Source organism: Cotesia typhae, unplaced genomic scaffold (assembly GCF_013202065.1).
Source record: "Cotesia typhae breed Kobodo isofemale line unplaced genomic scaffold, CoteBio_Ctyphae contig_35, whole genome shotgun sequence".
NCBI classification, from domain to species: domain Eukaryota; kingdom Metazoa; phylum Arthropoda; class Insecta; order Hymenoptera; family Braconidae; genus Cotesia; species Cotesia typhae.
The window spans coordinates 225572-238219 of NW_027423743.1; the positions used below are offsets into that span (position 1 = coordinate 225572).

The 12648-nt window shown below is 34.3% G+C and overlaps 1 protein-coding gene across 1 annotated transcript; it reads left to right on the forward strand.

The window, feature by feature from the left end:
• Positions 1-884: 884 nt before the first annotated feature.
• On the forward strand, positions 885-2069 carry LOC141526588 (uncharacterized). Its single transcript, XM_074241623.1, has 5 exons — positions 885-909; positions 1030-1143; positions 1457-1480; positions 1558-1857; positions 1959-2069. Exons 3-5 carry the CDS (start codon positions 1462-1464, stop codon positions 2060-2062), a joined length of 423 nt encoding a protein of 140 aa, XP_074097724.1. The 5' UTR covers positions 885-909; positions 1030-1143; positions 1457-1461; the 3' UTR covers positions 2063-2069.
• The last annotated feature ends 10579 nt before the right edge of the window (positions 2070-12648 follow it).

The following is a 12648-nucleotide window of genomic DNA, read 5'->3' on the forward strand; positions in this document are numbered from 1 at the left end:
AATAATTTTGGTATTATTCGTAAAGAAAAAAAAATTATAAGTGATATTCGATACTTATTAAATTTTTATGACGTAATTTATTTAGTTCTATTTGGATTAACTATACATGTGTTTTGAATTTTACAGCAAGTAATTAAAGTCAAGTAAGTATTCACTTAATTTACTGAAAAGGTTATTTAATGTCGTTACAATATTATTTTAACAAAAAAAAAAAAAAAAAAAAAAAAAAAAAAAAGAAAATCAATAGAGACAATTTTAGTAAAAAAAATCGCTTGATTTTTGTAATGCCAGTGTAGAGTACAACCTCATCCACTTCGCTTATGAAACGTGCAAAACATTTTTAAAAAGACATTAACACCAGGTTTTGTAGGAAATTAAACGAAAAAAATTTTTTTTCATTAAAATTTTGAAAACTATTATATTCAAAAAAATAAATGTATGCCATTGATATATTTCAACAATTTATATATTGTAAATAATTAGAAGCTACTTAGAAAATCTCAAAATTTTATCAATATAAGACTGTCTTTCCCATTCAATAGTGTCTTTCTCGCTATCAGAAAGGGATTCACCGCTACTTCGATGAAACATAATTATATCTACAATTTTTCATATCCACATAGAAGTATAAAAGTTCCTTCGCGCATTTTTTTTTATTTTATCAAAATAATATAAGTATATTAAATTAAGTAAGGAAGGAACAATTTATTTTCTGATTTTTTACGATTTAAATTTAGTGCGGAAATTCTAACCAATTGTTATGCTTTTAGTGAAAATAGTGACTTAAAATCAAAGAGATGTTGTGGTCGGTGTCACATTACTTCTCCAAGAACGCGTGCCGTATTAAAAAGTTCACTGCAACCCACTGCGTCTTAACTTGCTGTGAAATTGCCATTTGTGAGATTCTTTGTACGACCTTATTTAAAATATTATTTTAATTTTTATGGATTATTATTTATTAATAATTCGTATTACAAAAATTAATTTTTTTAAATATAAAAGATTAATAAAATAATTATTTTTTTAAAGGTGCGATAATTGTGGCTGATTTTCTATCTATCCGCCATTTTTATTTGATTAAAAGGTTTTACTCAGGGGTTATTTTAAGTGTTTTAATCTTTTATCACGTAAATACAAATTAAAGTTAATATTCTATATTATTATATACGTAAGTGACACTGAAGTTGACGGACATTAAAAATTATTTTAGAATTTTATAATAATTAAATTATTATAAAAAAAATTTAATTAAAAAATTCCACGTGTGAAAATTAATAAAAATTACAAGTGAAAATTTTTAAAAGCATTTTTTTATTGTAATTAATTTGTTATTGAAATTTTTAAAATTAACAGGTGACGGCTAACTTCAGTATTATATACGTAAATCGATTTTGAACCTTTCTGTTATTTATGAAACTCATTGAACTAATATAATAAATATTTTTTTCTGTTACAGTAACTATGGAGGACGAAGCACGGGGTAAGATTTTGTTCATGAAACTAATAAACATATCACAATTTTTTTATAAAGTATAAAAATATATTTTTCTTTTGCAGAGCAAGAATTACTCAAGCGCCGGCAAGAAATTGAAGCGGCCATTAAGTCCTACAACGAATTTATTTCCGCCAACAAAGCAGAAGATGTTCAACCATTAACGGTACAACCAGCAGCTCAGACACCGAAAAATACGTCGCTCGGGTTTGATGGCGTTGACACGCGAGCATCAAGCTCGGCGGTAGTAAAGCAAGTTCCTGGAGGTGGACAAGGAAACGACGTTGTAAATGATGGATCAGCTGAAGGATCAACTCCTTCAGCTAATGGATCAGAGTCAGCAACCAATGGAACAATATCTGAAGGTAGTTACACAGACAGAAAAAATTTTTAACTTTTAAAATAATTTTTTTAATTTATCAGAATTCATTATCGATTTTTTAATTGACTTTTATTAATTTTTTAGTTAAGCCTCCAAGACGACAAGCTGCCGGGAGAGTGCGAGCCAACTGGCGCCGTCGAAACCGAGGAAGGGGTGGAAAAAAAAATTTTATTACCCTGTATTTGTAAGATCATGATTCAACGTAAATATAAGAAAAATCATTAAAAGCAAATTATTGTATATTTTATTACTTATCCTCACTACTTTCTTTTTTATCATAAATGAGTTCAATTAAAATAATTATAAAATGAGCTTTTGAACCGTAATATTTTTTATAGAATTACGTAAATAAAAATTTTTATTGAGAAAAATCCTTACAATAAAGAAACTAAATATTTATAAATAATTTATTTTTAAATATTGAAGATTTCAAATATATATTAATAGCATCTGATACGCATGAGGCCCTCTATAAAACACAATAGAATGTATAAATAAAAGTCACATCAAAATAAAACTCCAACTGTAAAAAAGAAGGGATAATAACCTAAAACTTGTTTGTATTGTAATTTTTTGTGCAAAAAATAAAGGGGAGTATAATAAACAATGACAGAATCCAATCCGTATCAAAAATTTTATAAACAAAGTAAGCAAAAAGGCCAGAAAGTTATATTTAGAATATAGTTATGGCAAGAAAATAAAATTTGCAGTAGTTCCTTACAATTTTTCTTGTGACTATTTATTTCCAACAATTGAACTTTTTTACTTAAAATATTTTGATGTTTATTTATGCACTGTGGACTTATCAGGATTATACTTTGAAAAACTTTCTTCAAAATTAAAAAAAAAAAAAAAATGCCAAATTCAATAAACTAGAAAAAGTGCAAGTGATCGAAAATGTCAAAGAAAATTAATTTATTCCACTTTTCATACTAAAATCAGCAGACAAGAGGCAATTTTTTAGCTTTCTTCAATATATAAATAAATTATTTTTAAAAAAACCGATATAAAGAAAATAAAAAACAAATTCCTAACTTTAGAAAATTTTCAATTTTTTCAGCGGGAAGTTAAATATATTAATACAATTAATTTAATTTAAGTCATTTATTAGTATTATTATTGAAAAAATTTTTAAATTTTAGGAGTTCGGACACCAGGATCGGGTACACCTGCTATAGATGATGAACAGCCAAGTAAGGAAACCATGCCAAAAATTGTAGTGTAAATAATAAAATTAATTTGAATTCATTTTTTCACAGAGAAATATGTTAAATTGACAAAAAAAAGAGAAAGCCAATCTACAAGAACGCCAAAAGGAACATATAATAGTGAAGACAGTAACAAGAATATCAAATCTGCAACAATCTCATCAGGTAACAAAAAAATAAGATTAATTTGTTTATCTTAGCAAAATAATTGTAAGATAAGAGCCCCAGTAGCCGTTTAGAAACTAGTACCTGCTTCCTCCATGTATTTGTATACCTGCATTTTTGAATGTAGACATACAAAGACATGGAATGAGCAGGTACTGGTTCCTAAGCAGTTACCTGGGACGCTTTTATCTTTGGTATAATCATTTTCCTATTTCCAAAAAAAGGTAATCAAAGGATGGATGACACAGAAAAAGACATACCCCTAAAACTAGCAAAAGAAAAAAAAGAAGTTAATGAAGGAAAAATAGAAGAAGAAAAAGAGAGCAGAAATGGAAATGCCGTTATATTGAAAAATTCAAGTGATCAAAAATCGTTTGAGGAGAAAATTTGTAGTCGAATAAAGAAAACGGAGATGGGACTGTTCAAATTGAGGAAAGAGGTAGCTGAACTGAGAAAAGAAGTCACTTCAATGATTCACGTAAGTATTTATAGTTGAGGTCAATAAATGTAATATACTTGCTAAATTGCAATTTTCAAATAATTTTACCATATAACTTTTTTTGAGACATTTAAAAAATTAATTATACTGTTATCATACCAATTTCATGAACCCAGTCGAAAAAACTAAAAGATTTTTTTACTTATAAACGTAAGTAATCATGTAAAACGGAATACTAAGATGATAAATTACGTCATGATTAGTAGTTTAATTGATAACTTAAAATAAAAAAAAATGTTTTTTCCGTGTATAATACGTATTCGGTTTTAATGAAAGTAATAAGTGTAATGCAGTATGTTTGTAATAGATATTATAAAAAAATAATGTACCAAAAGCTTCGGGTGCAAAGCTTACTTCTTGACCATTAATTCTTAAGAAAGTTAATTAGAATTAGTAGGTAAACAGGGGGTCTGACTCCGCCGGTAAAACAGATTTGTGGGTTCGTGTCCATACTAAGGGATCTGTATAACCGACTGTAAGTTCGTGGCAGGTATCCTCTGTGGGTATGGGCGACCTGTTTTACCGACAGTTTGATGATATGGTCGAGGTTTTGCAGGTGGCGCTGGTGGTGAATTCCGCCGCCATCTTACTCTCCGCCATTTTCCCGCCATTTTTAAAATTTATCTGCCATTTTGAATTGTGAATCCGTCATTTGAATCCGCCATCTGGTGGCTGCTATCCGACATCTGGTGGTTGCTATCTACCATCTGATGGCTGCTATCCACCATTTTGAATCTGATTTCCGCCATCTGGTGGCTGTTATCCGCCATTTTCAATTGTGAATTCACCATTTTGTTAAAAAATGCACCTGTGATCTAACCATCAACTATAGTTGCTTAGATCACAGGTGCATTTTATTGTTCATAATCTGAAAAGGTTTATATATTCAAACTGCATGTATGACGAGTACATGCGAGAAGATACACCATCTGGTGAGGTTTTTGTCAACCTTAGGTTTAAGCCTGTTCAAGGTCATACGCAGTTTTCTTTGTTCTCCTGCGTAGTAGATGACGTCATCAGATAGGTTTGAACCTGTTCAAGGTCGCGTAACTGGGTAGTTTTCTTTGTTCTATTTCTAACTGCGTAGTAGATGACGTCATCAGACAGGTTTAGACTTCTTTTGTGAAAGGGGTGGGGAAATTTCCACGAACCAGATGACTCATTCTGTTCTAGAATTTTCTAACTGCACAGTAGATGACTCATTCTGTTCTAGAATTTTCTTACTGCGCAGTAGATGACGTCATCAAACCGGTTTCGAGGTAGAGGAGTGGGGGTAACTACGCAGTATTTTCTGCCTATATAAGCAGCTCGCTGAGAGCGTACTTCATAAAAACGAAGTACATATATTTTTCTATTTCAATTTTTCAATATTTTCAATTTTTTTATTCAAAGCCCTAAAATCCACACATACGCGAGTTGAACCATTTTTCTTTTTAACAAGAACTATTGGACTAGCGTACTCAGAATCAGATGGTTTAGCTATCCCTTCTTCTATCCACTCCTTCACTATTTTGTCAACTTCCTCTCGCTCATGCGGATGTAATCGTCGCGGTCGCGAATAAACAGGTATATCATCTTTTAAAATCAGCTTCATAGTTACACCTACTTCTCGCGTCTTATCAGGCTTGTAATTCATTACGATGTTTTCGACCTCTTTACGATCATCAACATTTTTTATTTGTGATAAATCTATATTTAACGCGTCAATTTTTTCAATGACATTAATTTGAAAGATATCGGGTACATCGGTGCAACCATTTACTAGTTTTGAAATTTTTACACTACCTGCATTAATGTTCAGATCTATTTGATTTAGAAAATCAATACCTATAAGAACCGCGTGCTTTAAAATTGTACCTGAGACGACATGAAATTTGATATTAAAACTAACCCCGTCTATTATTACGTCAGTTACAAATTCGCCAATCGTTTCATTACCAGAGGACCCAATACCATCAAACTTAACATTATTCTTAATTAATCTAGGTGAACCTATTTTAATATACTCATCACTACGCATTAGAGTTAAGTCACTGCCTGTATCTATCAGCGCCATAAGTTGAATCTCGTTGATTGAAACTTCCTTCAAATGCTTATTTCTGCTTGGCTGTGAAATGATGTTGGTCTCCTTTTGACCAGCTTTCGATGATCCATTGGGACACTTTGCAGCAATATGCCCATGCTCATGGCATTTGAAACACTTAACTCCTTTGTCTTTTGATGGACAAGCATCATTTAAATGGTCTTTCGCACCACAAATAAAACAACGTTTCACTTTTCTGTCACTATCAAAAGCTTTTTTCTTCTTATCGTCCTTATGTCCTTGACTTTTATAATTTTTAAATTTAGCTTCGCTACGTTTCATGGATTCATATTGTGACATTTTTTCTTTTAGTTGACGTATATTCTTTGCACCATAGAGTATTGATTTATTATTTGATTCATCGGGGATTCCGTCAATAATATATTGAATCACTGAACGAATATCGACATCCGCTTGATTAGCAATATCTAGCATTTTGTATATATACGCCTGGTAGCTCTCATCTGGTTTCTTTTTTCTTTGAGCTAACTCGCGATGAACTTGATAGCCATCGACCAATTCTTCGAACTCTTCTTTTAATGCTTTCTTTAGTTTCATCCATGTCGTGATACGTTTTTCATAACGGACAAATAATTTTGCAGATCCTTCCAGTAAACGTTTAGCGTACGTTACTTTCTGAATATCCGCCCACTTACACGTTTCAGCTATTTCTTTAAAATCATCTAACCATCTTTTTACGTTGACATGATCATCACCACTAAACTTTTCCATAGATTCTTCAACGTCTCTGAATGTAAGCAGTGGGTGTTTGTAATCATCTCTGCGACGAGTAGTTCGTTTTCGTCGTGCAGGAGCAGCATCTTCCTCGGTATCATCACTATTTCTTGCATCTCTATCGTCATCCTCTTCATCGTCGTTATCATCTGGATACTCTTGATCATCCACACGGTTTTCTCGCCGCGAATCTCCTTGCGAATTGTTATTCGACTGATTGAGCACCATACGAAGCCGCTCTTTCAACACTGGCTTGGTTCCTGCAATAGGAAGTCCTAACTCGCCTAATCTTTGTCTTAACTCCTCTACATTAAGCGCATTAACATCAATTGCTTGATCAGCCATTTTGCATTAAAGTCTTTTTGTTTTGCAGCAAATAATATTATCAACTTTTACGGCTCTTCTAACCACAACTTATAATCTTATCGCTCAAAACGTCTTCAACTGAACTTAACACTGAACATTGATCACAAGCAATGCTGACACAACTAGCACCAATTTTTAAATAACTCTCACTTAACATGTATGAATCGCGATTAACTGATGTACTATATCCCGGCTGAGCCCCCAAAAATATGTAATATCGGGTATATATAGTAAGGTTAACAGTAATTCGGTAATATTAAGTTTTATTTAAAAAATAATTGTTACAAGAGATGATTTTCTTCATACAACTATCCGCGCGAGTTAGGACTTAGGAACTATCTTATTTTTCCTTTTTCAAAGGTCGAGACCCAAACTTGTCCCTTCTGGGACCATCGCCCATCCTTATCTAACTTACACACTAATTGCAAGAGTAATAAAACGACAGATGGTGAAGGATTAAACAATTTACAAAAATCTTGAGCGTCAAAAACATGACCTGGGTTTTATTACTCTAGCATCGCAGGGTCTTATTTTCAAAACTCTAAGTCTAAAATAAAATAAAATACTTTAACTAAAAAAAATATAAGGCTGAGAGAAGTATATATAAGGGGAAGAAAAAAAAAAACACTTATACACATGCATACCACGACATTCCCGATACTACATATCAGATTTATTTATCCAACTATTATGCTTAGTATCAAATCCTAGCCATTTAACATAGTATTTATTTCCACGTTTTCTAATTACTTTTTCAACAAGATATACATCTGGATATTTGACTTTGCTGAGTACTTCATTGTAAAATCCTCCTTCAATTGGTTGATCCTGATAGTCCACGAGCTTGTACGTCGTTGGATTCGTGTTCTGCACCGACTTGATTGTGAAGATTTCTGTTGTCCAGTTTGGTGTGTATCCCTTGTCAAACACATGCTTGTACTTGCTGATTCGGACTTTGTCTCCAACTTTAAACTTCTTCTGTTGTGATTTGACTTGCAGTGGTTGATATATGTTTTCCAATAGTTGTTTCTCCTGAGCAGCGGTAACATCAACAGGTTTCATTTTGATAGTGCGATGTTTAGTGTTGTTGTAAGTATTCACCAAGTCATCAAGTATATCGGTCCACTTGTAGCTGCAACGAGCTGTGAATTCTCGCCACATTTTAGTCTTGAGTGTTCTATTGAAACGTTCACATATGGATGCTTTGAGATTGCTGAATGTTGAATACAGATTTATCTTGTGCTGCTTCATCAGATCTTTATATTCTTTGTTGTAAAACTCTTTACCCTGATCAACATGGAGATTCTTAGGTACACGACCTTGCTGGAGTAAAGACTTCATAGCACTAGTGACATCTACACCACCTTTTGATTTAATTGGAACTGCCCAGGCATATTTAGAAAATATATCTATGATTGTAAGCAGATACTTGTGTCCTTTATTGACTGTCGCATATGGAATCATCTCAACCAAGTCAGCTTGCCAAGTCTCGTCGAGACCTCGGATGTCAACATGACGACGTTTATAGTTTCTGCGAGCCGGTTTGTGAAGCTCATTAGCTATCACTGTCTTTTTGTCGTTCATTGAGTTTCTCAGTGAGATATTTGATATTATTTTGGTGAGAGGAAAGTACTGCTTTAACTTCCTCAATAGATGTCTGCAAATTTCCCACAGCAGCCTTCAGTATTACTATTTCAGAGTGTAAATGTGAAATAATCTCTTTCTGTTCACTGTCTATACTTTTATTCAGTTCAGACATCTGTCTCAGTACAAACTGCACTGTCGCCGCATCATGTTCATTTGAAGGATTACCGAGATTGCACAGCCTTTTATTCTCAATGTTATAGTTTCCATCAGAAGTTACATTGAAACCTCTACCAGCTGGCCCTCGTTGACCTAAGTTATTGTCCAGTGGACGTCCAAATATATCGATGCTCATGGTTGTGAACACTTTGACTGTCAATGTGTGAATGATTTAATTTTTCAGAAGCTTTTAATATATAACTCCAGCCTCCCTAAGGTCTTCAATAATTGACATGATTTCATTCGTGTGACTTGGATTTCCAGCAGCTTGAGATGCCATAAGTAGTCGCAAACGATCAACTAGTTCATTTGGATCATCCCAGTAAACATAGTCCATTGGTAATCTCTGTTTTCTTGCAATCATATATTTTGGTAACCCTTTACCGAACTTGGTGATAAAATCAGCAATGTATTTATTGAACTTGATTGTTGTATCTTCATAAATAGTACGATTTGGGTCATAATTTTTCCTATGAGCGTTGGTATGTTGAATTATGTCCAAGTACTTTTTCTTATCATCTGGGGTGATGAGTGCATCCTCTGGTGATTTTCTAAATAATAATTCCAACAACCCAGGAGTTATTGGATAATTTTTTTCTTTGACAGTTATTGTATCATTTGCAAATGAAATAGGTGAATCACCCATATGCATTTCACCGCGTTTTCTGCGTACACCATATCTCATATCATTATCTTTATGTTTTTACTTAAACGTTGTAGATAATTAGTGAGAAGAGGATTTCTACGAGCTGGAGTACTTGTTGATGGTGGTGGCTGAGTAATAGCAAGTGCTGTATTCTCAAATGAACTTTCATCATCTGTTATTAAACTGTTGTATACTTCTGGATCATGATATAAAGATTTTTCAACCTCTTGTTTTTCAACCTGTGGTTTTTCTTCTTTTTAATATTTTCCCCTTTCAACTTTGAAGATTCAACTATACTCTGGAGTGGTGTCACAATAGGCTTGAACATTTCCTCCATAGCTTTCTCAGCTGTATCTTTACCCAACTTCAACATCTTGTGCTTCCGTCGGATGGCATCACTGGCTTGAGATATCTGATGCAGAATATCTTTCTGCTTTGATATTTCTTCAGGCCTCATGTTGACAGGTTAACGTCTACAGCATGTATGACTATCACACTCTAAAGTACCTCAATTTATACTAATGAAGCAGTCGAATCCTTTGCGATACCTACCACTGTTCAATTCACTGTCTTTATCTATTACCACAAACCCATATTTATTCCAACATGCCGAGCATAAATCTATTTATTCCAACATGCCGAGCATCGACATGTCTGTATTGACATGATCATTATAAATATGCTTCAGATTCATTTCATCTTGACGGAATAGCATGAGAAAGTTTGCATTATCTCTAATCAGATGCTTCGGTATTCGTGTATAAGTTTGACAGAGATAAAAGCTGTCTACATCCTTGTGTCGACCCATGCAGAAAAAAGCCTTGATGTGATCTTGTTTTTCACAAGCAACATCATCAAATATCATCAGGGAGTTAGGTTTAGCATCTTCAGGCTTGATTACAGCTTCATGTTCACTGAATGTGAAGAATCCAATACCATCAATCTGTTTAAGCAGCGTCTCCAGGAACTGATACTTTGGTTGGTTAAGAGACTTTGAGTAAAGATATATATTCTCAAACCTCAAACCGTTTGGATGTACAATAAGGGATAGTAGAGCGTTGGTCTTTCCACAGTTTGATGGTCCTCAAAACACTGCACGGATACTGTTGGGAAGTAAAGCACCGTGTCGTTTGAGTTTCGCACCGGTTCCTTGAACAATTTGATCAAAATTGATAACTGGCAACTGAGCTCTTGGTTTGCTATCCATGACTGCTGATTGTATTCTGAGCTCAAGAGGTATATATACCGGCTTATATAGATAAGCGAGTCAGTCTTTCATGTGACATGTCTGAGAGCAGACGTGGTGAAGGTTTATTCAACAACATAATCAATAAGCTTCCACTTGAACTTCACATACCAGGATATCAGTATTGTGGTCCGGGAACAAAGTTAGCTAAGAGGTTAGCTCGAGGTGATCCAGGCATAAATCCTTTGGACTCTGCGTGTAAGGAACACGATATAGCTTACTCTAAAAATCGTGAAAATTTGGAAGCCCGTCACGAGGCTGATAAAATTCTTGCTGAGAAAGCGTGGCAACGATTTCAAGCGAGGGACGCTACTATTGGTGAAAAAGCTGCTGCTTGGAGTGTGAATAAAATCATGAAGTTGAAAAGACGTTTCGGTATGGGTCTTAAAAAGAAAAACCTATTACAAAGCGTAAGACAATTAAAAGAAAAACAATGAAGCGTAAGACAGTCAAAAGAAAGACAACCAAGAAGAAGGATGTTGCTCTGAGACAGATTGTTGATGAAGCTAAAAAGTCCATGCAGCCTGATGGAGAACCAGTTAAAACAGCTCTTGGAGGTGCCCGCAAAGCTGTCAAGAAAGTTGGTGGGAAGAAAAACGTTCGATTGCCTCGTATTCTACCAGTTCCATCAAAGATTGGTGGAGTACTTCCATTCTTGATTCCCCTGTTTGCAGGGTTATCAGCGGTTGGTGCTCTAACAGGTGGAGCTGCAGGTGTTGCAAAAGCTGTGAACGATGCCAGCGCAGCCAAAAATCAATTAGCTGAAAAGAAGCGTCACAACTTGAAGATGGAGGAAATAGCTGTAGGTAGAGGATTATACCTCAAACCTTACCGCAGTGGTATGGGACTTTATCTGAAACCATACCCAGAAGGAGCTGGCTGCAAGAAGTCAAAAAACCAGTAGAGCTACCACATCGAGCACTGACTAACATCGACTTATTAAAGTATGTCAAGCTGCTTAAAATTCCAAATTTTCGAGGAGTTTTTATGAGAAATGATTTACCAAAATCTGGACCAAAGACAAACGAATCAGCAATAATAAATTTAGATGATAAACTTGGACTTGGAACTCACTGGGTTGCATACAAGAAGAATCATAATCAAGTAATTTACTTTGACAGTTTTGGTAATCTACAACCCCCACAAGACTTGATGAAATATCTCGATGTAGGTAGCGTAAAGTACAATCATAAAAGATATCAAGACTTTGATACAATCATATGTGGACATTTGTGCTTAAAATTCCTGGCTGGACAACTATAAATTGAAGTGAGTCGGGACAACAAGCGTCAGTCATGGCAGAGTCATTCACCTTGACACTATCCGGAAACTCCTCCATACTGGAGGCAAATTATTTTCCGCCGATTGAGCTATCACCAACAAAAAATTATGTACTTGGACTCGTTAAGCTCCTGACATTTAATTCAATACCAAATATTGATGTTGGTGCTAATAAATTTTATGTGTCATCAAAAAGATTCAAAAGAAGTACAATCAAGAGATTTCAAAAAATAACTATACCAACAGGGAGTTATGAAATTAAAGATATTGAAACTTATATAAACAAGACATTACCTGAACTAAGTTTCACTTTAAAAGCAAACAACAATGAGTTGAGAAGTGAAATAAGATGTGATCAATATATAAATTTTGAGCCTGAAGATTCCATTGGATCATTACTTGGATTTACCAACCGCGTGCTTGAACCTAACACAGCACATAAATCTGATTTACCAGTCAAAATATTGAAAATCAATGCTCTGAGAGTCGAGTGCAATATAACTACTGGATCGTACAACAATGGTGAGAAGAATCACACAATCCATGAATTTTTCCCGAGGGTTCCAGCAGGATATAAGATAGTGGAAGTGCCAACAAACATCATTTACCTACCAGTCGCCGTACGAGCAATACACAACTTGAGGCTCCGCATTGTTGATCAGGACGGGAGAATAGCAAATTTCCGTGGCGAGACTATAACGATAAGACTGCATATAAAAAGTCTGTAATGGGTATCGTATAT